Here is a 25,704-nt window from a genome sequence, read left to right on the forward strand (position 1 = left end):
ACCATCAAAAAATAAATACAACCTCCTGCATCATGTCCTGCTGGGCCCGGCCCATCCTCCGTGTCCCAGAGAGATCCCTGCTCCTCGGCGTCGGTCACTGCAGGTTCCAAAGGGCTTGTCACGAGAAAGGTGAGTGTCTGGGGGTCTGCCATGGGCTGCAGGGGAAAAATCCTCCCGCTCCCTACTGCAGCAGCTTCGGCAACTCCACCTGCAGGGAAGCACACCCCATTACTGGGCGAGCAATGGGACGGGGTGCAGGACTGCACTGACACGATGTGGGGACATCCATGGCAGGGTTAGATGGGGAGAAATTCCTCCCTGTGAAGGTGGGGAGGTCCTGGCACAGACTGCCCAGAGAGCTGGGGCTGCCCCATCCCTGGAAGTGTTCTAAGGCCAGGTTGGATGGGGTTTGGAGCAACCTGGGCTAGTGGAAGGTGTCCCTGCCCATGACAGGATAGAGATGATCTCTAAGGTCTCTTCCAACCCAGACCATTCAATGACCGCTTTTTCTTGGCCAGGCTGCCCATGGACAGCCTAGCAGGGACACAAACCACCTGGAGTGTGTGAGAGGTTTCAAGGCTCCATGCTGGGACCAGCATTAGGCCCTTTTATTCCAGCAGTTATTACTGCATGGGGTACATGTTTGACAATGTGCTGCCCAAGGGTGAATTTATGGGCCTCCTGTATTAGGAGGGCAGCTGCTGCCACAGCTTTCAAGCACCCAGGCCACCCTTGGCTAAGTCTAGCTGTTTGAGAAGTAGGCCACACCTGTCTGCTGGTCCCCAAGTGCTGTATCAGTACTCTCAGAGCAACATTAACTCATATGTAAAGAGTTCAAAAGGATTAGTTAAGTCCAGACTGGGGCTGACATCAAGAAATGTTTCAGTTGTTTAAATGCAGATGAAACCTCTCCAGCCATCCTGGGCCACCTTCTACCCCAGGGGCATGGGCTCAGCTACAAGAAGATATCAAGAGCCCAGTGAGTTATAACTTACGGATGGGATTTTCCTTGTGTCCCAGCCCCTGGATCCTGGTGGATCTGGCCAACACAGGAGCTCTGCCAAGGGATAGATCTGCACCTGTCATGCTCTTTGCCAAAGGATGGATCTCCTGTTGGATACTCTGCCAAAGGCTGGACCTGCTGACCTCATCTGCTCTGCAGGATGGGATTAAAGGATGGATCTTCCTTCCCCATGTGCTTGGCAAAGGGATGGATCTGCCCCTGTGCAGGGGTTGGACACAGCCCCACTCCAGAGAAGGACACTGCCAGAGTGACAGCCACCATGACCTCAGCCCCCAGCCCCACCCTGTGCATGGGCCCCACCTGGCCCTGCACTTGCCTTCTTGAGTTGTTTGAGGTTGCTGGAGCGAATGGCTGCCAGGAGCTGGTCTCGAGAGTTCTTCTCCTGGACTGGCAGCGCCCGGTCTCCCAACTTCCTCTGTGTGGCTGGCGAGAGTGAGTTCTTCAGGTTCTCGTTGATCATCAGTGGTGGGGCGAGCGGAGGAGGAGGTGGGGGTGGTATGGTGGGTGCCCCTCCTTTCTTGGGAGAGCTTTTGGGGGAAGCCTTGGGCGATGGCTGCGGGGATGCCTTGGGGGACCCCTTCGGCACTGCTCCAGGCTTGGGCACCTCCAGGAGGTCTTTCTTCTCCCCCCGTTCCTGTGCCAGTTTCTGCTCCTGGAGGCGTTTCTGCCTCTGCCTGTCCATGTTTCGGCTCAGCAGGTTGGTGACAGTCATGCGTGGCCCAGCCAGCTCGAAGTGGTAACCCAGCTTCAGGAGTGTGGTGTTCTCTTTCAGGAGCTTGGCAATCTCCATCTCTGTTTTCCCCCCACAGATGTGCCGCTGGTTGTGGAAACGTAGCTCTGTTAGTGTGTTGTTCTGCAACAGGGCCCGGAAAATGGCCAGGATACCCTTGCCTGTGATGTGGTTGGAGTCCATGTTGATGCTTGTCAGCACCTTGTTGGACTTGAGCATTATGGCAATGGCAAAGGCCACGTGGTCATCAGCGCGGGTGTTTGCCAGGGCAAACACCTTGACCACAGTGTTGAACTCCAGGGCCTCAGTGAAGCGCACCAGGGTCTCGTTGTTGATGCAGTCGGAGTTGTTCACGTTGACCTCGGTCACCTCAGCGTCATTGTTCTTCACCTTCTCGATGAGCTCGTCAAAGATGCTGGAGGCTTCATCGTCCTTGGCTTGATCTGCAGAGCTGCTGGAGGAAGACTTGGAAGGGCTGCTCTCGGCTGCTGCCTTGGCCTCCTGTTTTTCCTCCACCTTTTCTGCCTTTTCTGCTTCTGTCTGGGATTTATCATTCTCATCTGCCTTGGATTTTTTCACAGCCGAAGCCTTTTCCTCTTCTTTTTTGTCATTTTCTTTTTTATCTTCCCCTCTTGTGTCTTTTTTTGTCTGTTTCTTTGATTCTGAACTGTTCTCCTCCTTTTGGTCCTTCCCTGTGTCCTTTGATGCTGAATCCTTCTCTTCTTGCTTCTTTTCCTTCTCAGTCTCCTCCTTTGCTGCTGAGGTCTTCTCTTTTTCCTTTTTATCCTTCCCTGCATCCTCCTTTTTAAGACATGAGCTGTTCTCTTCTTCCTTTTTATCCTCCCCTTCATCTTTCTTCAACTCTGAGCTCTTCTCTTCCTCCTTTTTGTTCTTCCCTGTGTCCTTCTTCAACACTGAACCCTTCTCTTCCTCCTTCTTGTCCTTCCCCATCAGCTTTTTTTCCATGGCCTTTACTTTATCATTCATAGCATTGCTCTCTTTGCTCTTGGTCTCAGTCTCAGCTTTACCTTTCAGGTCTGTTTTCTCAACACTTTCTTCCTTTTTAGAGTCTTTCCCCACTTTAGCATCTTGTTTCTGGGCCAGTTCTTTGGAAGGAGATTCTTTTCCTTTTTCTTCTTGATTTTTGTCTCCCTCATTCTTTTTCAACCTGCTTTCCTAGTGAGAGAAAAACACCCGGGAATTACAGGAACAGGTGCCTCTGACCTCTTGCCACCCCAGTCCCAGCCTGTGGCTGGCCTTTGAAGAGGAATGTTTGGCCCAGCCGAGGTCCCAGCTCCAGGGAAGGGTTCAGCATGTGAGTGCCTTGAATGTAGGCAGAGCCTGCAGGACTCAGGTGTGATGAGGCCCTGCTGCAGCTCTCTAAGGCAGCTCTGCTCTCTTTTGCCTCCAGTCCCCCCTCCCAAAGGGCTCTGGAGGTCTGCAGGACATCTTCCCTGACAGGCCACAAACTAACAAGGTGTAGGAGGCACCTTCTCTGATACCCCCTCTAAGTTATAATTTTTTAATAATTTTTTTAACTAGGGATGGAGGTAGTGCCTGTGAGCCCCAGGTTGCTTTCCCGCCTTTCCTAAATGGTTTCCAGCTGGAAGCTTGGTGGCTTTTCCCAGTCTGTAGCCCAACACTCTCCACACTGTCCTGCATGTGTGTGCAAGCAGGGGAGAGCCCACAGCAGTGTCCCTAGTGACACCGCTGACCCAGCAGTCACTCCAACCCTGGGTTCTGCAAAACCATTCTGCCTTCAATGGCAGTTTGCACTTTTGAGCAGAAAACCGAGGAAATGGGAGCATGGCATTTATAGCTTTCTAATGCATGAGGTTCTCCCAGCATATCTACTCCCAGTGTCCAAAGACATCAAAAGAAGGAAGGGCTTGGAGAGTCTGGGGGAAAGTCAGAAGGAAGTTTTGGCCATTTTTACAAGCACGTGACCCTTGCCCTTGGTACAGCCTGTCCTGGGCATTGCTGCTGGCCATAGCCAACTCCAGCAGTTTGGGGACACAGCCAATGCCTTGTTACAGCCTTCAACCAAGGCTGAAGGGCTGGGAGGGGTCCCCATCAGCATTGGTACAACCTTTGATATGGTTCCCATCCTTCTCTCTGGCAGTTGACAGAGGGCAGAGTCAGGTGGGATATTGGGAAGAAATTCTCCCTGTGAGGGTGGGCAGGCCCTGGCACAGGATGCCCAGAGCAGCTGTGGCTGCCCCTGGATCCCTGTCAGTGTCCAAGGCCAGGCTGGACAGGGCTTAGAGAAACCTGGGATAGTGGAAGGTGTCCCTGCACATGGCAGGGGGTGGACTGGGATGAACTTTAAGGTTCCTTCCAGCCCAAACTAGTCTAGGACTCCATGACATGAAACACATCCATTTCCAAGGGAGAGGAACCAATGCTTCATGTGGCTGAAGGGAGATTAACTTGACACGGGGACCAAGTTTGCTGCATAGTGGAGGATGCTACCATCAATTTAACATCAAGGTTTGGCAATTTAAATGCCCTTCTCCCTCTTCCACAGCTAGGGAACACACAGGTCCTCAGCACTGGCCTGGTTCATCACCTTGGCTGGAGGGATTTTAGGACTCCAGGGAAAGGAGGAAGGAAGATGCCGCTGGGAGATGCAGCTGTGATGCCCTTACAATCTCCCTGGATCCTCTCATGATCAGGACAGCACTGTGGCTTCACCCAGTGCCTGGAACCCCCAGGCCTGAATCCTGACACCAGAGTGTGCAGTCAGGCTGGCCTCCTCCTCTTCATCCTGGTGCTCCACAGTGTCCATGCTGGGGCAGCATAAGGCTGAACTTTCCCCACATGCAGTACTGCCAGCGCTCAGGGACAGATTTTTGTGGAAAGAACTGGCTGTGCATGGGCAGCCCTGGGGACTGTTTGTACCTGGTGTATAAACAGATGCCATCAGGGACGAGAGAGCTGTTTGTTTAGTTAAGCGATTTCTTGGCTCCTGGCGCAGGGCTGAGCAGGGACAGGAAGGCTCCTGCCAGACCCCTGTAGAGCCTGGCCTGGCCTGGGGGCCCCACAGTCCCCACTGCTGCCACCCCAGGGGCCGGGCATGGGGCTCCCATGCACCCCAGTCCTGGGTGCTGCAGGGACCAGGTGATGCCACCTCCTCTGGCACTGAGCCAGGGGTCCTTGTCACCAAGCTGTGCTCTATTCCCAGCACCTGAATGTGCACAGATGCTCAGCGATATCCTGAAGCACCTCAGTGGAGGAAGAGCCCTGGCAGGAGGACTGTGGGATGAGAACACTGGTGTTTCCCTGCCCTCAAGAGGGCCTCTCCAAGGTGTTTGGGAGTGCCCAGGTTGCAGGTTCCTCTGAGAAGGGACATTTATCCTCCCCAGGGCTCTGTGACACTTTGGCACCCATCGAGTCAGAGCCAGCAGCCTCATCTCCATACCAACTGCTCCAGAAATCTTTCTCCTTCCCAGCCCAAGCTCACCCAGCCTAACACTGGCGAGCTCTGAATCTCCCCTGAGCACCCTGGGCACATCCAAGACAAAGAGGAAAAAAGGCTTTGGCCAGGGATGAACAGAACTTGGAGAGAGGGAGAAAGACCCTGGTGAAAATTACCAGCAACCTCTCCCATGCTTGAAGAAGGTGATGGTTTAGTCCAGGCACATTAAACCAGAAGAAAATTAAATCCATGGAAAATCCGTACTTGGGAAAGGTGCTGCAGCACATGCTGAGTGTGTACTGTTGTGTGGTTCAAGCTTCCATTCATGGATGTGTGACCACATGTCCACGTGCTGCAGTTTGGGGGAGGAGAGATCTGGAGCCAGAGAATGGGATGTGGGAAAAGAGGTGAGGGCAAAGGAATCAGGAGAAAGAGAGCTGGGAGAAGTCAGGGGAAAGAAGCTGGGGGAAAAGGAGCCAGTTGTGGCCCCAGGCATGGGAACAAGGGAATGCCACAGATATGCAGTGACCATCACAGGTGTTCCTGCCACTGTGGGTAGCACTTGTGGGATCATTTGCTTACAGCAAATTTGGGATGCATCAGAAGATCCCATCTAAGAGATGCAGGTTATTGGAAGAAGTGCTGGATGGTTGCAGGGGATGAGAGGGGCTCAAGCTGCTTCATCTCCTGTGGAGCTGCCTTGGGACAGCCTTGGCAGGCACCCAGCTCTAGTGGCAGCAGAGGGACAGGAATCAGGAGGAAAAAAAGTTCAGGCAAGAAACCAGATCTGTGTTTCTAAACCCAAGGGTCACTGTGGGCCAGCTCCATCCCTTGCTGGAGCCTGGGGTCATCTCCAAAGCAGGCCACATGCGTGCCCAAGAGGGAACATGTCCTTGTCTCCTCCTGCCTTTGCACCACCCCAGGGCTCTCGGCGTGTCCCCCTGGCTCAGCACATGCTGCAGCAGCCAGCCTCAGGTGTCACCGGCCCACCACTGCTGATGATTCCAAAGTCCTCACCTCCAGGCTGGAAGTGCAACTGGAACTCGGAGGCAGAGCTGTGTTTCAGGAGAGAGATAAGCACCTTTCCCTTGCTCTGGAACCCCTGGCTGCCCCCATGGCCACCAGCACAGCTTCTCCTGCAGCCCAGGGCCAGCTGTCCCCTCTTCATGGCTATCCCAAGTGCTGCCTGCTCATTTCTCTCTGCCCACTGGCATATTTACCTTGGGTACCTGGAAACCAGTGCTGCTGCATGCACTCTGTGCCTTTCCCTCTGCCACAAGCACATTTATTAGGGAAATATTTTTACACAGCATGTCAGACTTTTAAAAATAAGCCTAATGAAAACAGCCTGGTAGTTGGTTGATTAATCACCAGTGTTTTGATGAACTGAAATGCCTTCCCGTTTCCTCTAAATAGACTAAAATGAGCATTGCCATGGCTTGTTAGCATTTGTAACCCTCAAACCCACTCAGATGTTGCCTTAAAAGGCAAAGGAGACTGGGAACTTCTTGCCTGGAATCCAAGCACTCGCTCCAGCACTGAGCAAGGGATGGGGCTGGGGATAGAGCTGGGGATGGGGAAAATGAATCTGGAGGTGGAGTGAGGGTCTCCCTTCCTGCCCCCAAAGTCCCACAGCTCATTTTGGGGTGGAAAACGGCTGGTTTAATGGCAGTTATTGATCTGGCTGTTTGCTTAGCAGGCAGAAGGTGGGCACAGTCACCCTGCTGTGCCCAGAGCAGATTCCAAGCAAAAGGGAGAGGAGAGGAGAGGAGAGGAGAGGAGAGGAGAGGAGAGGAGAGGAGAGGAGAGGAGAGGAGAGGAGAGGAGAGGAGAGGAGAGGAGAGGAGAGGAGAGGAGAGGAGAGGAGAGGAGAGGAGAGGAGAGGAGAGGAGAGGAGAGGAGAGGAGAGGAGAGGAGAGGAGAGGAGAGGAGAGGAGAGGAGAGGAGAGGAGAGGAGAGGAGAGGAGAGGAGAGGAGAGGAGAGGAGAGGAGAGGAGAGGAGAGGAGAGGAGAGGAGAGGAGAGGAGAGGAGAGGAGAGGAGAGGAGAGGAGAGGTTACCCAGGGATTCACAAATCCTGTACCCAAGATGAGGGAAGGGGCACTTGGTGGCTCAGCAGTTGCTGGTACATCAGTCCCTGGCAGAGGAGACATGGAAATGCATTTGCCCAAGTTTAGTCGTTGCAAGGGGCCAGCTTTCCCCAGCCTGCAGTTATTTTCAGAGGTATGTCCTGGGAAGAGTCCCTCATGGTCTCACCATGGCAGGATGTGCTTGGCTCAGGCAAAGAACAAGAGGTGAGGATGGAATCTTGGGAGCATGAGCACCTCCATGCTGGCTCCAGGGAGGAGTACCCCATTGAGGTTCAAAGAGGGCTTGGCTGGGAAGCCAGAAGACTCCCAAGATCAGAAGGGCACAGAGCTTTTGGAGTGAGTCCAGAGGAGGCCAAGAGATGCTCTGGGGGCTGGAGCCCCTCTTATCTGGAGACAGACTGGGAGAGCTGGGGGTGTCCAGCCTGGAGAAAAAAAGGCTTTGAGGAGACCTTAGAACCCCTTCCAGTGCCTAAAGGGGCTCCAGGAGAGCTGGAGAGGGACTTGGGACAAGGGCCTGGAGAAACAGACTAGGGGCAATGGCTTCCCACTGCTGGAGGGCAAGGATAGGTGGGATACTGGGAAGAAATTCCTCCTTGTGAGGGTGGTGAGGCCCTGGCCCAGGTTGCCCAAAGAAGCTGGGGCTGTCCCATCCATGGAAGAGTCCAAGGCCAGGCTGGACAGGGCTTGGAGCAACCTGGGACAGTGAAGGGTGTCCCATGGCAGGGCTGGAATGGGATGATCTTCAAGGTCCCTTCCCACCCAGACCATGCCATGATTCAAGAGTCCAGAGGTTCCTCTGTGCAGGTGACTGCTGGGGACATGAATCGTGCTGGTGCCCATGAGGAAAGGCCAAACCTACCCTTGCAGCTCCTGTGAAAGTGGCTCCAGGAACAGTGAACTCAACTCAACCTGCAGCCATGACCCTGGCTCAGTCTCTAATGTCACCTGCAGCTCTAGGGGCCTCTGGAAGCTGAGTATGAGACTGTGATGATATGAGAACCTCAGGAGGACAACAGGGGAAGCTTGAGCCAGGATCGGGTCCATCCCAATCATCTGTACTGCTGGGAAATCTAGGGTCAGCTCCAAGGTGGCTAATATGGTTTTTGCACATGCACTGCAGCCCACCATGAGCCTCCTCTGGGGACCCCTCTGGGGACCCACTGCCTCCCTCCTTTCCAGCAGCTCCCCAGGCAGGGCCATGCTGCCTGTCTGGCACGTGGATTTGGCCACCAGCAAAGACTGTCCCACCAGAACCAAGCTCCTTACAAAGCAACTGTAATCCCTCCAGAGCTGCACACTTGGGAATAACGCCCAGGCCAAGGGGTTGTTCCTCTCTCCCAGCCTTTGCTGGGATAATAAATTCCTCCTGCAGCCTGTGAGATATTTTCCAGATTATCTCTTGGCACGGCATGGCTTAGACATCACCAGCACAATTCCATTGGTCCCACACAAATTCTGAGCGGCTTTTGGTGGTGGAAAATTGGGGAAGTGGGGAAGCCCAGGAATGAGGTGGGATCTCTGAGACACAGACAGACAATTCACCAAAATCTCTTGGTCAGCTGTGGGGGTCCCAGACCACACTGGTGAGGGAAGGAAACTGTGTTGAGTTACCTGAATTAGCAGATTTAGGGAATTATGATCCATGACTAACAAGCCAATCTTCTTTCACTGCCTGGGGGGTTTCAGTCTGTCTTACAGCTCTTTATAGGGCTGCTGCCAAGCCCTATAAAGTCTCCAAAGCTACCACAAGACTCTAGGATTGAATCCACAGCTCTAACTTTGGGAATCACTCTCTGGAGATCCCTGCCTACCTGCCAGACTCTGAGGACTTCTATGTTCCCTCTGTCCCACCCACCTACCCCAAATCCCAGCCAGAGCCCATGAGTGAAGCACCAGCATCCTTCCACCCCTCAGTGTGACCCTAGGGCTGAGGAGGCTGAGCAGGATGCCTGTGGGAGCTCCAAAGGGACAGGGATGTCCTTTGAGACTGTCCCACTGCATGGAGAAGCCATCGAGGGGGCTGGGGGCAAAAGCAGGGGGGTTGCAGGTTGTTTGATGTTCCTGGTATTTGGGTACCTGTTCCTGGAGAGGATTGCTAGAGGCAAGCCAAACCACAACAAGCTGCCCAAGCCTTTTCCTCCATTCCTCAGCCAGTTTTGAGTAGCCTAGGGACAACTCAGAGCCAAGGACATTCCCAGAAAGAATGCTGTGTCCTTGGCTGAGTCCTGGGAGCTGCTGAATCTGGATTGCCAGCGACCTGCAAAGGAAGCAGGATTGCGAGGCTTCTGCCGACTCTGGGACACCCTGGACAACCCTCCTGCTCCTCAGCAAATACCATGGAAAGATTTGTGGGAGACCCTGCTCACATCCACAGGGCTTCTTGAGAGGATCAGGCAGCCAAGAGTTTCTCTTGGCACATTTGGGCTCTTTTGGCAGGAAGGAAGGTTGAAAGGACCTCGGCTTTCAGCACTGGGACATACATGACCTCTGGCCATGGTCTGTGTGCTAAAGCCCAGAGAGATGTAAGCAACTCCTTGCCCTGTCCTGCTTCACATATTATCCTGTCATTTTAACAAGGAACTCGGCTTTTCCCCTTCCCTTCTGCCCAGATCTCTCTGACCCCAAATATCACTGGGTCTTTGCATGTCTCAGGCCAATGTTTTTAAAAAGTCCCCTTTCTGAGATGCAGAGCTGTTCTCCAGAAACTGAGCAGCTTCTGGCCCTGATTATTCCTCTTATTTTCCCCTGAATTAAGGCGATAAATGTTTTAACTTGGGTTTCCTTTAACAGAAGAGCTCCAGCCCTTCCATGGAGACACAGCCATTTTCCAGAAAGCTGTAAAGCCACTGAATACTATGCAAATGGAAACTTTTTTCATCTAACAAAATCAAGTTTTACAAGTCCGGGTTTTTCTCTTCTATTTGCTGTATTTCCAGCCCTTCTACTGGCACTGCCATGGCTGAACTGGATATTTCCAAGATGAGACCTTTTCCCTGGTTGTCTCCTCTTCATCAGCGATTGAAAAGAGCAGGGAATCCCAGCAATTAACACTACAACACCTCTAGGCTGGATTTCTGCCCTGTGCACTTCGTGGGAAGCCCACATCAAGCATTCACCGGATTTTTAGGAACAGCAGAATTGCAATTCAGTCCTAGCAAGTCTTAATCCTATCTCCATCCTCTGTGTCATAAATGCTGGATGGTCAAGGAACAGGACACTGCTCCCAGCCTCTTGGCAACACATGGGCACATATCCAGGCCTCTTGCTGGTGCAAGTATCCAATGGATTCCATCCAGCAGCCCATGGAACCATCACAGATACCCCCTGGAAGTGGGCACCTGCTGCTGGAAGATGATCCCAGGTTCTTGAAGCAGGTGAGATGAGGCAAGCTCCAAGTGCCTACCTGGAAAATCAGACCAGTTTTGCTGGTCATTCCCTTAAATAGTTTGTGGGAAACAGGAGCACCAGCTCCTCAGGCTCTGGCACCACATGGGAGCTGCATCCCAGGACAGAGCACTTAGTAGGCATACAGCCAGGCATGCCAGGGGTCACCATCTCTGGTTCTTGGGACCTGGGGAATTCCCTGCAAGGAAGAAAATGGCAAATCACTCTCCTTGGCAGAGTCTGCCATGGCTATGCAGGAGCTCATTCCTGTGCTGGGCATGTCCAACATATGCCATGGTGCCCCTGTCAGGAGGAGGGACCCCTTGGAGCCCTCAGCAGCATGCAGCATAAATCCTGACCCAAATACTGTGCATAAGCCCTAGGCTGCTCAACACATGGTCAAGAGGTTGCACAGGACACCTCTCTGACGTGGACTGGCGCCTCTCCAGTTGTGTTTCAGGAAAGCACAGAATAATGGAATCACTATGGTTGGAAAAGCCCTCTAAGCTCATCATGTCCAGCCATTCCCCCAGGACTGCTATGTTCACTGCTAACCCACGTCCACAACAGCCACATCCACATCCACACAGCTCTTAAATCCCTCCAGGGATGGTGACTCCACCTCTGCCCTAGACAGCCTATGCCAGTGCTTTACAATCCTTTCCATGCAGGAAATTACCCCCTGTTTCCAACTTGAACCTCCCCTGGCACAGCTTGAGGCCGTTTCCTCTCCTCCTGTTCCCTGGCAGCTCAGCCTGAATCCCACATGGCTCCTGTCAGGAGTTGTGCAGAGCCAGAAGGTCTCCAGGTCCCCCCTGAGCCTTCTTTTCTCCAGGCTGAGCCCCCCCAGCTTCTTCAGCCACTTCTGGGGCTCCAGACTCTTCCTCAGCTCAGTTCCCTTCTCTGGTCCTGCTCCATCCCCTCAATGACTTTCTTCTCCTGAGCAGCCCAAAACTGTTACTGGGATTGAAGGTGTGACACCAGTAGTGCCAGCACAGGGCATGGGCACTGCCCTGGTCCTGCTGCCACACCATGGCTGGGACAGGCTCTTGTTGCTTCCACAGCTCCAATTCCTTTCTGTTTTCTTCCCTGTTTGCTCACATTCTGGGCAGAGGAAAGGACAGAGCAGGACCCTTGATTCTCCATGGTGTGTCTGTCCCCCACCATCCTGCCAGCCACACCTTGACTACGTATGCCCTGCCACTGAGATCCTCCTGCTCCATCCTGCCACGATTCCCACACAGCAAAGGGTGGGCTGGAGCAACAGGAGCGGTTAATCCCAGCGTCCTGCTGGAAGCTGAGTCACTGAGATGGTTTTAGCACACAAGTGATGTCACAGTGCTGCGAAAGAGAGAGACACACAACGGACCCAGCTCTTCTCCTCCTCCATGTCTATTTATCAGCTCAACATAAACACATATTAAACCTCCTGGGCAGCTCAGCCCATATAAGCTAAACACTCCAAACACTTCCATGGATTTATCTGCATCTCTGTTGTGCTTTATGTAAACATAGAACTTGGATTTTTACTCTTTTTTCTCCAATTGACTAGAAATCCACGGGTTTCTTTCCCTGCTTGTGCCCTTAGATGGACCGTGGATCTCCCAGACTTGTGTGTGCCTTTGGCATGAGCTCCAAGTCACTGGGAACGATTTGTGCTGCAACTCACCCGGGTCACAGAAGGAAAAACAAGGAAAGCAAAGCTTCTGCCCCCAAGGGCATCACAAAAACACTGATCCAGCTGTGAAGGTCTTTCTCACACCATTTTTTCAGGAATGCAGCTCAAAGATGCCTGTGTTCTCGCTTCCCATTTTTCAGCTGTTCTCCACAATGCAGATCCTTCTGGGAGCTGTCATGGGATTGTTCTTGCTTCTATGTTAACCTTGGAGGGTTGTTTTATCATCTGCTGCAGGTAACAGCTCCTGCTGCTGCTGCTCATCCCTCTTGTGACAGGGTTGGGACTTTTTCAGAAACTCAGAATGAAATACAGAGCACAGACAACAGTTTTCATTTCTGAGCAATGAAAGGGATCTCCTGGACTTCACAGAATTACAGAATCAATTTGGTTGGAAAAGGCCTCTGAGATCATCTAGTCTGATCTGTGACCAATCCCCCCACCTTGTAACCCAGCCCAGAGCACTAAGTGCCACATCCAGGCATTCCTTGGACACCTCCAGGAAAGGGGACTCCACCACTGCCCTGGGCAGTCCTGTCCTGTTCAATAGATGACCACCCTTTCCATGGAGAAATTCCTTGTGATGTCCAACTTGAACCCTGGGAGCAGAGCCTGACCCCCACCTGGCTGCTCCCTCCTGTCAGGGAGTTGGAGAGTGACTTGTGCAGCTGGAGGGACCATCTGTGCCCTCCTTTAAAGACCAAATAGGAATGGCTCAATACCTTTGGTTTCTTTCCAAATGTGCAACTAGTTTGGATATCCTGGCTATCATCCATGGAGGAACGCAAAGCCCAGGAAGCTGCCAGCTCTACTCCTCTCTGTGTGCCAGTGAAAGCACCCACAGCTTTACCCACTGCTCAGTCCATGGGCCGCAAGCCACTGCAGAAGCCTCTGGATGGATGTCCCAGTGTCACCCACCCCTTTCATCTCTTTTGGGGGGCCAGAAGCTGTTCAGAACAATTTATTATGGTCTGTTCTCTCCTGTGAGAGAGATGAGACCCTGTCACAGGGTGCCCAGAGCAGCTGTGGCTGTTCCATGCCTGGAAGTGTCCAAGGCCTGGTTGGATGGGGCTTGGAGCATCCTGGGGTAGTGGAAGGTGTCCCTACCTATGGCAGGGTTGGGTGGAATGGGATGGGCTTCAATGTTCCTTTCCACCCAAACCAGTCTGGGATTCTGGGATTCTTTGAACTTGATGATCTCAGTGGCGTTTTCCAATCATAAAGATTCTCTGATGAGGGAGAAGAGACCAGGTCAGGACATGGCTAAAAGAAAGGCAAGAGCTGAGAATTAGTGAAGACTCTTGGAAGGGAGAAGGAATGGTCTTGGCAGTCAAGAGAACTGAGAACTGGCTGATAAACAGAAGAGCAGAGTTTCAGTACATATGTTAGGGAAAAACTGGAAAGATGCTCAAGGAATGATATAACTCCTGCTGTACCTTTGTTTGCAAATTCCCTTGAGTCTGAGCCAGCAAGTTAAATAAAGAGCTCCTTTCTTCCCTCCAGATATTTTAATGAAAAGATGACAAGCTTTGAGCATTAATAAAAAAATTTAAATCCTGACTTGTTTGCCCGTGGTGTTGAAGAAGGGCTCACTGCTGAGGAGCCCCACTTTCCATAGAGGGAAATCAGGTGACTGGATTAAAACTCACCCAGCAACAAGTTCCAAGCCTGAGTGAGTCAGAAAGGACAGGAGGAGTTTTTACAAGACCTTCCCAAGGTCTTGTAAAAACAAATCCTTCTCCAGGGCCTGCTGTCCACCAGCATCCTTCAGATACACAGAATTTGGATTAAATAACCTCTCTGAGCTCACTGTTTATCCCTCTGCATCCAGACTAGGCTATAAGGAGTCTGCCCAGCCTCCAAGAAGAGAGGCTGGGGACATGGAGACATTCCCAGGAGCCTGCAGGGATAAGGATGCATGGACCTGGAACAGGAGGAGGTCTTGCCTGCAGAGGAGTGGGATATCTGAGAGAAGGCAAAAAGGTGCTGGAAGATAACTGAACCACCTCAGCTTCTCCTGTGCAAAGGGGGTCCAGCCTTCATGAGACAAAAATACAGGGACATCTGCACTGTGCACATCTGGCTCTGGCTGTGCAAAACTGCCCCGACATCCAGCATCCCCTGTTCAGTCTTCTCCTCAAGGAAGCTGGTGAGTGGGCTTCCATGGAAAGAGACACCCCTGACATGAGTATTTTCATAAAAAATTGGCTTTGTGGCCCTGGAATGATTCCCCTCTATAAGCACGATGATGCTCCCTCATGCAACTTCCCTGCACTTCCCAGCCATCCCTGCTTGAAGCTGCATGCAATCAAATCAAAGCAAGCCCTGGTTGGGAGGCAGGACTGGGAACTCTGATGGGACTGGGACATGCAGGTGCCCTCCTCTTACAGGTGAGCTTCAGAGAGCATTTGGACAACTCTCTGAGGCACATGGTGGGTGGGATTTTGGGGTTGTCCTGTGCAGGGCTAGGAGCTAGACTCAGTGATCCTCGCGGGTCCCTTCCAACTCAGGATATTCCAGGATTATGTGAACTGAGGGAAGAAGACTCCATCCATTCCAGGGAAGATGGTGATGCTAGAGAAGGGAAATCACAAGGAGGAGCAGCTGTCTCTGCCATCAGGGGCTTGGTGTTTTGGGAGTCACCAGGGTGCTGTGGTAAGTTGGGAATCCAAGGAAAGCCAAGAACAGCTGCAGATGGATTTTGTGGAATATTTCAGAAAGTAAAACTTCCTGTTGTGGACTTGGCAAATGCTAAGGAGGACTCATACACCAAAGCACCAGTCCACGGCACGTGTGGTTCACATGGAGATCCTTCCCATGATATAGCTCTTCTCATCTAGGTCCCATCTGGCAGAGGTTCCCCGAGAGTGTTTAGGGCTAAACAAATGCCAGTGGGAAAGGTCATGGAATTATGGAATGGTTATGCTTGGAAGGGACTTTAAAGATCACTCCCTTAAAGACCATAATGGAAGAGACCCCATGGATGGGGTGCTCTCAGGGTATAACTGCTCTGTGCACAGACACATGGCTTTTATAGATGTCACCAGCAATAGAGGAACTGGACCAGCTCCCACAGACCACATTTCCTCACACAGCTCAGCTCTCAGAGAAACTTATCCCACAGGGACAGCTGCACAGAACCCCTGTGCCCTGGCACACACAGCTTTTCCTCTTCTGGACAGAAATCCCAGGCATGATACAAGGATTTCAAGTGACAGCAAGTCAGCTGTGCCCCAGGTAACTCATGGAATCCTAGACTGGTTTGGGTGGAAAGGGACCTTAAAGATCATCCAGTCCCACCCCCTGCCATGGGCAGGGACACCTTCCACTATCCCAGGTTGCTCCAAGCCCCATCCAACCCAGCCTTGAACACTTCCAGGCATGGGGCAGCCCCAGCTTCTCTGTGCCAGGGCCTCACCACCCTCACAGCGAAGAATATCTTCCCAATATCCCATCTAACTCTGCCCTCTGGCAGTTTGATACCACAGCACCAACTTCACAGCATGTTTCTAACTGGAACTTTTCTTGTTATGCCTTTGCCTGTGACAGTAAAGAGCCATGAGCTAATAGAAATCATATCTTCATTTATCTACTCATGACCAGCCTCTGTGACACATGGACCATGTTGAGTACATTCAGAGAGGGGCACTGGCCCAAGCCCCGCCCTTGGGCTTGGTTATACTTCCACTCATTAGCAAGACAAAATTAAGATTAATTTATTACTGCATCACCAAGATGGGAATTTGGCTGTCCAGTGTGGAAAGTCAGGGGCAAAGCTCACATCTATTTTGGGCTGTTTATAATCTGCTTCCTAGTTATCCTAGTTTGCCCCTTTCATCACTAAGAAGATGTGTTATTATGTAGTTAACAATATTTCTAAATATATCCACTTCTCCCAGTATTTAGGTGGAAATGTAGGTGCCTGGCACCAGTCCAAGAACAGGGCAATGACTGCAAGAATTGTTAGATGGGCAGAAACTCAACATTTCCCTTCAAAATACCTTATTTTGCACTTTGGAGGGATTCCTGCACATCCCAGCTAACACACAATGTCCCACAACAGAGATTCCCATCAGGAGGTATGGAAGAACAGCAGGGAGGACATAAGAAGAACATGGAACTTCTGAAGCAAGTCCAGAGGAGGCCACAGAGGTGCTCTGAGGGCTTGAGCCCCTCTTATCTGGAGACAGACTGGGAGAGCTGGGGGTGTTCACCTGGAGCAGAGAAGGCTCCGAGGAGGCCTCAGAGTCCCTTGCAGGGCCTAAAGGGGCTCCAGGAGAGCTGGAGAGGGGACAAGGGCCTGGACTGACAGGCAGGACAAGGGGGGATGGCTTTTCACTGCCAGAGGGCAGGGTTGGATGGGATATGGGGAGGAAACTGTTCCCTGTGAGGGTGGGCAGGCCCTGGCACAGGGTGACCAGAGAAGCTGTGGATGTCCCATCCCTGTCAGCGTTCAAGGCCAGGTTGGATGGGACTTGGAGCAACCTGGGATAGTGGAAGGTGTCCTTGCCCATGCAGGGTTAGAATGGGATGAACTTTAAGGTCCCTTTCCACCCAAACCATTCCATGATTCCATGAACCAAGGACGAGAATCTGCCCTCCTCTCTCTCCCTACCGAAGACACATCACAGACACAGTGCCTGGCATTCCTAATTTAAGGCATCAAGAGAAACTTTTACAAGCTAGAAGCAGATAAGTGAGCAGACCAGGGGGTGGAAGGGGTGTGGTGAAGCACAGGCACAAGGTCAGGGAAGGAATGGGAGGTAATTCCAGTGGGAATTACCTGTGAACATCTAGAAGATGTTATCCTGTGTCTGTGATGCCTCTTCAGGAGATCTCCTTGGAGCCCTCTCTTCTCCAGGCTGGACATCCCCTGCTCTCCCAGCCTGTCTCCAGATCAGAGGAGCCCTCAGAGCATGTCTGTGACCTCCCCTGGATTTGCTTCAGAACACTGGGAGCTGTTGATGAGAGGGGCTGGGAGGGACATGTATGGGGTGATGCCTACACACCCTGGGGGGATGCCAAGCCCGTGGGAGGGCAGCCACCATGCCTGTGCTGGCTGGCACAACATGGAATCTGCTGACACATGAGAGGGATTTGTCATTGGAGACCTCAGAGCCCTGAACAGCTGGGGGAGAGTTCAACACCTGCCTGGGGTGCTCTGGATGGCTTCATGTTCTCATTCCATCCTTCAGCAAAACATAGCCCTGGGGCTTCCTTGGACAGAGGAACTGAGAGAGTTGGCTTCCTGCACTGTTTTATTCTGACTGTTCATGTGGTTTGATCATCCCATCCCATCCCACCCCATCCCATCCTTGAGCCCCATGGCAGAAGACAGCCCTTCTCTACCACCAGCATGATTTGCTGTGCCAGCGCTGTAAACTGGCATTTTCTAGGTGTTAATCCCAGATCCTAACAATGGCAGGGAGGAAGGAGTGTAGGATATACTTTTTTTCCTTGGCCTCCAGGGATTGAAATAGAAGATGAAAGTCAGTTCTGCCCTATCCAGTTACTGCAATACAATCAAACTGGGCCATTTTCACTGACAAACTTGACCTGTTGCCAATTTGCTTTGTCTTCCACTGCCTGAACCTCCTTAACTCAGAGGGCAGCAGGAGATTTTCCAGGACCCTTGTACTGCCCTCCCCTCCAGCCAGTGCCCTGCACCATAACCCAGGTGTCTCTCCTCCCCAGGCCAACCCTTTCCACAACCCAATTCTTCTCCCACTGCACATACACTCTCAGGCATTTCCAAACAACATTATGTTAAATCAGGCAATTTGCCAGATCTCTTTTTAACAAAACTCACAAATTTCCTCCTCACTTCCTCCTGGTCATGGACACTTCCCTATGCCAATTCCCAAGCAAGCCCTCATGTTCCAACAGTTAACACTGAAACAGCAACACAAATCATGTCAAACTGAAATGTCTCCCTCCCACCTGAAAAAGTAAATTTTTTAGTGTCATCTCCTGGGATCACCTGCAAAACAGTCGTCACTGGGATGACTGGTCCTACATAAAAGCATTTCCCTCTCCAGGCAGGTTTGTCCTGCAGCACCTGCACTTCCCCACCACAGGGAAATTTTCCATTGGTGAGGAAATCAAGGCAGAGCCCTTGTGGTGAGGGGCACGGCACTCACTGTCCCCCAGCCCATGTCAAGCACCACATATAGAAGGTGAAAGCTGCTCCTTTATCCTCAGAGCCAGAGTGAGCTCCTAGGCTGCCCAGGACAGGAGTGGGAAGGAACAATTTAACCCCTTGTTCAGCTCTCCAAAATCATGCTTCAGTTATTTTTCCTACTGGTGCAAATTTCATTCCCACTTATCCCAATATTTAGAAGGGAATAAGGGTATCTATGCCACAGTCAGGAGAGGACCCTCCTGAATAAACTCCATAAATATCCAGAAAGAGAAATATCCAAATGGTCTGGGGTAGTTACAGATTGATCACCCAGCTGGAAGACCCAGGGTACAGCTGGGTGACCTGGGATAGATCTGGAATCAGAGCCAGAGCAGAGCAGTGCCCCACAACACTTGGCACTGCTTGTGCTGCCAGAACTCTCCAGCTCCGGCACAGCAGATGTGAATCCTGCCTGCGACATGAAACCACCCGTGGCCACATGGATCAGCTGCTGCAGAATCGCTGTTTTTCATTTTTTGGTTCAGCCTGCCATGAAAACTAGGGAAACCAGACACTTCCCAGGCTTCCAAGCACAAAGCACATAGCAAATACTCTTAGTACTGAGGTTAATAAATGTTACAGAAAAGCAGGACTGTCTCCCACTAAGGCACAACACAAAAAGAGGAAAAGGACTGACATGAAGCTCTCGAGCTCCAAGCAAACTCTTAAAGAATTTGCCAGGTGCAGAGAGGGAGATAAATATACCCAAATCAAACTAAAAGAAGGAATTTTAAGTGAGCAATAAATGCTAAACAAATGTCACAGGGTAAAACCTGCTTCTCGATGTGATTTCCACAGAGCAGGAAACATTTTTATTCCACAAGAACCAGAGACTGTTTAATCTCTTGCATAAGAAGTACTGAAAGGATCAAGATCCCCAAAGGAGAGAGAGGGAAAAAAAAAAAAAAAGAAAAGAAAAAATGCAGCCCGTGGCATCACTGTCACTGCATCGGCCCCTCCAACAGCCTCCTGTGAATCCCAGCTCCGCTCCCAGCCCTGCCCAGGGATGTTAGAGAAGGGGCAGGGAGAAAATCCCAGGCACCAACACAGGATTTGGCTTTACCAGTAACACCAGGGTTTTATGGGACACCCTGTTTCCTCCCAGAGTGCCAGGACCAGCTCCCTGGTCTCTCCAGGACAGCTATTCCTCCTCAGCAAGCGCAAGCCCTTCTCAGGTTTTGTGTTTTCCATCTCGTCCCTCACTCAGCCCGGGGGAAGGGGGGGTTCGAGGTGTGTTCCCACTTTTCCCGCAGCAGCAGTGGGGACGTGACTTACGTCTATCGAGTGCTCCCGCTGCAGGAGCCTCTTGGTGTCCTTGTCGTGGTGGTTGAGCGCCGTGTCACAGTTCTGTGGGCCAGGTAAGGAGTTTTCTGATTGGTTTGTCTGACTGCGCTCCACAGGGATGCTCCCGTCCGCATCCACCACATCCAGCTCCTTTTCCAGCTCCTCCATCTCCTCTGGAGACAAAGTAGACAATAAATTGTCTATATCTGGATCTTCACTAACTTGTCGCCGGTATTTGGCCACTTTGGACATCTTGGCTCGCTGGCGAGACACGGTGGCGGTTGTGTGGTACCCAAAGCAAGAGAAAAAAAAAAGAAGCCGAAGCTCCAAGGCTGCTTCCCGAACGGCAGCAGGTGCTGAAGTGTTAAATCTCAGCAGCTCTCCAGCCCGAGATACGGTGGTTATCCAGAGGGGACACCCCTCGGCCCAAGAGTTGGCCAATAACAGGATCCAGTGGCGGTTCGGGCGCTGGGAAGCCAATGGAACCCGGCGGGAGGCGGGGAATGGTGCTATCAGAGGAGCCTGAAACCCGAGGACATTCCAGGGAACCGTGCAGAGCTACATGACCAAATTTAGTCCGGAGCATTTCGCCTTTTAAAGGCAATGGGCCAACCTAGTGAGAAAACAGGGAAAAATGCACGAGCCGGCAGGCCGGGAATGGGGAGCGGAGGAGGCAGCCCCAGCCCGTGTCGTGGAGGATAGGGGGCTGCTAAAGTGGGCAGCGTGGCCACCAAGGGATGGGGGGAGCCTCTGCTGTAGCGGTGACAGCTCTTGGCTGAAATCGGCAAGGAAGCACCCACTGCAGAGGAAGTTTTCCTCCCTATCCCGCTGCAGCCTGCGGTCGGTGCTGTTCGCGCCGTGCCCCGCAGCAAAGGGCTGGAGGGGCTGGCAGACGGCTGCCACCGGAGGGATGGAGGCAGCGGGATGGGGAGCGAGTGCTCCGGCTCTGCAGACCGGACTCCCCGGGACTGTCAGAGCTCCTCCCGACCCGCAGACCCTGAGGGGCTGTGCCGGCAGCTGCTCTTCCTCACATAACTCCCACTTGCCCTCACCAAGCCCCAAAGACATCCCTTTCTTCTGCACAGAGGGAATTCCTGAATCTCCCCTGCTCCTGGTCCAGGCAGTGACCTGAGCCTGGGCTTTGGCTGGCAGCACCAACTTTCCATTTCCCTAATCCATACAGAAGCTTAACTGGCACGTGGGAGTTCTCCCATAGGGATAGGAGACAGGCTTTTCTCTCCAAGTTTACAGGCAGCCTTACCCCATGTCCAGCATTTTGTACACATCCTGCCAGCTTCATCCTGGTTTTCTTCATCCTTTATCATCCTCCTAATATTTACTGCCTGCTCCCAGGCCTCTCTCTGCTGATCCAAGCAAGGAACCCTTTGGTGTTTTTTGACTAAACAAGCTCCCCTAGGATTTTCCTCAGCCTAATCACCTCCTCTGCCCATCTTCCTGGCCAGATCCAACCCTGCACACAAGCACCAGGTGAGTCTCCTAGTGACAGATTAGACATTCCCCGTCCTGACAGGAAATGTACATTCTTGGTGAATTCCAGAATTTCCTTTATCTCCAGCACAGCAGTGCCCAGGTCGTGCTCATATCCTTCCTATGATTCATCAGCACAGCTGAGATTTTTTCCAGATTGTAAAAGAACTTGTTGGTTTTAGTCTCTAAGTGCACGAACTTAAACATTGCTGTGGTGAATTCCATCTCCCTTACTTCTGTTTCCCTGATCTTGCAACCAGGGGGTCTTGGTGCTTGCTTGCACTAGGAGGGACGCAGGCATTCTCTTCCCCAGCTGGCCTCACACACAGAATTATGGAATGGTTTGGGTTGGAAAGGGATCTTAAAGCTCACCGTGTTCCAGCCCCTTCTATAGGCAGGGACACCTTCCACCTATCCCAGGTTGCTCCAAGCCCCATCCAGCCTGACTTTGGACACTTCCAGGGATCTAGGGGCAGACCCAGCTTCTCTGGGCAACCTGTGCCAGGGCCTCACCACCCTCACAGGGAACAGTTTCCTCCCAATATCCCATGTAACCCTGCCCTCTGGCAGTGGGAAGCCATTCCTCCTTGCCCTGTCCCTCCAGTTCCTGATGAAAAGTTCCTCTCCATCTCCTCTAATTCTCCTTCCCCAATGCTGCCACAGTGGTGACAGTGCTGAGGGCAACAGAAACCACAATGAATTTAGTCTTTGCCTGAATTTGCCTGAACTTGCCTGAAATTGCCTGAATTTATCTGAAAGATGGCATTTGGTGCCATCTTTGCCTGAAGAAGCCAGATGAGCGTCTTGTTTGTTCCACCTTAATACAGCCCTGAATCTATTTTCAGGTCCTCTCTGGTCCCTTTTCAGGATACAAGGCTGGACATGTTTTAACACTGTGCATTTTGGAAGAGAAATTTGAGTTACAGAGTCTGGGGGTGGAAGAAATTAACTGACCTAGGGTGGACCTAGGTGGGTGTCAGGCTCTTCTCCCAGGGAACAAGAGACAGGACAAAAGAAAATGGCCTCAAGTTGCACCAGCAGAGGTTTAGGTTGGATATTGTGAAAATTTCTTCCCTGAAAGGATTTCTCCGTCTTGGCAGAGCTGCCCAGGGCAGTGGTGGAGTCCCCATTCCTTGGAGGAATTTACTGGGTAAGTGGTAGTCCTGGGGCAATAGTTGGACTTGATGATCTCAGAAGGCTTTTCCAACCTATACAAGTCCATTATTGTATTCTATAAATGTCCAACCCTCCAGTATTTCTACGGTATTGTTGTGCTCAGTCATCAAGTGCTTATAAGAGGTGAGCAACAAACTGGAAGGTAATTTCCCAGCTGGAAAGCACACAACAAAAAGGTAGTGAGGAATCACATCTTTGTGTCAGCCTCTTCTTGGAACAATCCAAGCATTCCCAGGTGTGCCAGCCCTGGCTCAAGGGACAGGACATGTAGGCAGCCCCAGGGACAATCTGCAGTGCTAAGCTAGGAAAGAATCCTTCTGCTTAAAAGGGAAATCTTGAATTATCTCTGTCTGCCTTTCCTTCGTGGTAAATTGTTGCAAACTTTCCCATGTCGTAAATAGGCTTTCAACAGAATATAATTGCGATCAAGACCTTGATAAAATCTCTATTTTGTTGTTCCCAAACCTCGATTCTTGTGATGAGAGGTACTGCACATCAAACTCCTAAGAAGCTGTGAATGTGGCCTGGGAGACTCCAAGTTTCTCCTGAAGTATCACCCATCCTCTCCTGATCTAGGAAAAGATCACTCACTCCTCCCCTGCACTGCAGAGCCAGGCAGAGGTAGCACAGAGCATAATTTTGTGGGGAAATATTCCTACATTAGCAGAAAGTCAGGGAGAGAAGCAGGGGACACCTCAAACTTGTCATGGTTCGGAGTGGATGGTCTCACTGTGATTTGTTGGCTGTCACACAGTCCTTTTTAACTGGGATATTGGCACAGTTCTGTTAGACCATATCCCACAGGGTTCTTGGGGCTATATAAAGAAAACAGCAGGAAAAAAATATTGTGTTTTCACCCAATAATTAGAGAAGCTTGGATATGTCTGCACTAATTGGTCTTTCATGGGCTATCAACAACTGGGAAGGGGGATGTGTTTACAGACCCTTGGGCCATGCTCTGAAGCTGGTTCCAGCCACCACAGTGTGGAATAGTGATATACAGAATCCCAGAACCCCAGAATTTCTGGGGTGGAATGGACCTCTGGAGATCATCCAGTCTGGCCCCCTTGCCCAGGCAGGGTCACCTGGTGACACAGGAACACTTCCAGGTGGGTTTGGAGTATCTCCAGAGAAGGAGACTTCACACACTCCCTGCGCAGCTATTCCAGTGCTCTGCCCTCCTCCGTGCAAAGAAGTTCTTCCTCATGTTGAGGTGGAACTTCTTAGGGTTTAGTTTATGGCAATTGCTTCTCACCCTATCACTGGGCACCACTGAAAAGAGTCTGTCACTATCCTCTGACACTCCTTGGAGGTATTTGTCTGGATTGATGGGATCCCCTCTCAGTGTTCTCTGGACTCACCAGGCCCAGCTCCTGCAGTCTTTCCTCATCAGAGAGATGGTCCAGGCCCTGTGTGGTTCAGAGCACTGGGATGCTGCGTGGCTTGGCACACAGGAGCTCTTGGCAGCTCTGAATCCATTAGTCCTGGATTTATTGGGGTCCCATCTCCATAGCAAACAATACCTTGAGGGCACTAACGAGTATTTCCAAACCACTGGCTTTGAAGGACCACAACAAGCCATTAAAGATGAGGAACAGAGGCAGAGTCAGATTAAGCAGCTTTTCCAGGCATATTTACAAACTCTGGTAGAGCTGTGAAAACTTTCTGTGCCTGCACCTCTCTCATCGCCACCTGGGACCATCCATCTGCTTTTATTCTTCCCTGTTAGGTGATAAAGGACAACTGAACGTTGAATGGATTTTTCTAGCCTGTTATCTTTCTCTTTCCTTCAGAGCCCACAGAAGGAGAAGCTGAAAACTGATCTTTTTATCATTTTCTAAGCTGTTCACTGAAGAGTGACATTTCCCCTGGCCACAACAGGTGGTGGATGTCTTGTGGCCAGTGAGAGAAATCTCTTCTCTCCCAAACCCACTGCATCTTTATGCAAAACCTCCTCTCCTCCTCTCATGTAAGACACATGCTTACATGACAACAAGAGTGGAGAAGGTGATATATTTTGGGAAACTAACCAAATCCTGGCTATGGGGAAGCTCAGAAATCCCAGAAAGCCCTTGGATATCTTCCATGAGCCTGCCCGAGGGTAGCACAAAGTCCTTGGGTGATGCAGAAGCTCCTGCACCTCAGGGACTCATCACATTTCACCAGCTCTCCTACAGTTTGTGAAAGGTGGGACCAGAATGATCATTTGGCCTGATTTAATCTACCACTCATTAGGGGAAATAATAAGGGCTACAGCAAAGGATTGCCACCCTGATAAGGGTTGGATCAGTCACAACATAATAGAATTGCTGAGTTTGGAAAAGCCCCGTAAGTTCCCCCAGCACTGCCAAGGCCACGACTAGCCCATGTCCCCAAGTGCCACATCCATATGTTTTTTGAATCCCTCCAGGAGTGGTGATCACACCACTGTCCTGGGCAGCTGTGCCAGTGCCTGTCCAACCTTTCCAGGAAGAAATTTTCCCCAGTATCCAAACTGAACCTCCCCTGGCCCAGTTTAAGGCCATTTCCTCTTGACCTGTCCCTTGTCCCCTGGCAGCAGAGCCTGACACCTGACACCTCCCTTCCTCCCCTCTCCTGTCAGGGAGTTGTGCAGAACCAGCAGGTCCTCTCTGAGACTCCTTTTCTCCAGGCTGATCCCCCCAGCTCCCTCAGCTGCTCCTGGTTCTCCAGACCCTTCCTCAGCTCTGTTCCCTTCCCTAAACACGCTCCAGCCCCTCAATGTCCTTCCCGAACTGAGGGGCCCAGAACTGACCCCAGGATTGGAGGTGTTGCCTCACCACTGCCCTGCACAGGGGGATCAAGTCACGGCAGTGCCAGAGGACACAGGAGTAGGGAGAGCTGCTCCAGTGGCTGAGAGAGGCCAATATTTCCTACTTTTCCCATCTCTCCTTTTGGTCAAAGCAGAAACAACAATACCACAATACCTGGAGATTCCCAGGAATCTCCAAAATTGCACCACCTCTACTCCCCCACCTTAACTGAGGCCAAACACATCTGCTCATGAAACAGTAGGAGTCTTTTAAAGCATCAAAACCCAGCACAGCAGGTGGAGCATTCTAGCTCCTTCATGGTGCTTCAGACCATTACTTATTAAAACAATTAAGTCACTGGAGAGCAACTTGTTTTGCATTCAGTTTTTGCTACCGAATGATTTGCTGCCCTTCAAAGAGAGCAGAGTGTGTACTGTTAAATTAGGAGTGGAAAAGAATAAGCACTTTACAACTTAGAGAGGCT

General features: G+C 51.5%; 1 protein-coding gene across 2 annotated transcripts; it reads right to left on the minus strand.

The window, feature by feature from the left end:
- Window positions 1-181: 181 nt before the first annotated feature.
- On the minus strand, window positions 182-20,159 carry LMOD1 (leiomodin 1). 2 transcript variants are annotated; one of them, XM_058039893.1, is made up of 3 exons: window positions 19,777-20,159; window positions 1,341-2,930; window positions 182-208 (listed from the first exon to the last, which is right to left on the minus strand). In XM_058039893.1, the coding sequence occupies exons 1-3, from the start codon at window positions 20,035-20,037 to the stop codon at window positions 182-184; spliced, it is 1,878 nt and encodes a 625-aa protein (XP_057895876.1). In that variant the 5' UTR covers window positions 20,038-20,159. The 2 variants fall into 2 exon arrangements, with proteins under 2 accessions (XP_057895876.1, XP_057895875.1); XM_058039892.1 differs by lacking the exon at window positions 182-208 and having other exon boundaries at window positions 1,290-2,930.
- Window positions 20,160-25,704: the final 5,545 nt, after the last annotated feature.

The sequence above is a fragment of the Melospiza georgiana genome, chromosome 23, assembly GCF_028018845.1.
Source record: "Melospiza georgiana isolate bMelGeo1 chromosome 23, bMelGeo1.pri, whole genome shotgun sequence".
NCBI classification, from domain to species: Eukaryota; Metazoa; Chordata; class Aves; order Passeriformes; family Passerellidae; genus Melospiza; species Melospiza georgiana.

What these genes read in the sequence shown, in the direction of transcription:
- LMOD1 (XM_058039892.1), bottom strand. Translation starts at nt 20,037, where the DNA reads ATGTCCAAAGTGGCCAAATACCGGCGACAAGTTAGTGAAGATCCAGAT. An exon ending in AGCGGGAGCACTCGATAGAC is followed by an intron (nt 2,931 to 19,776) that starts GTAAGTCACGTC and finishes TTCTCTCACTAG; the next exon opens with GAAAGCAGGTTGAAAAAGAA.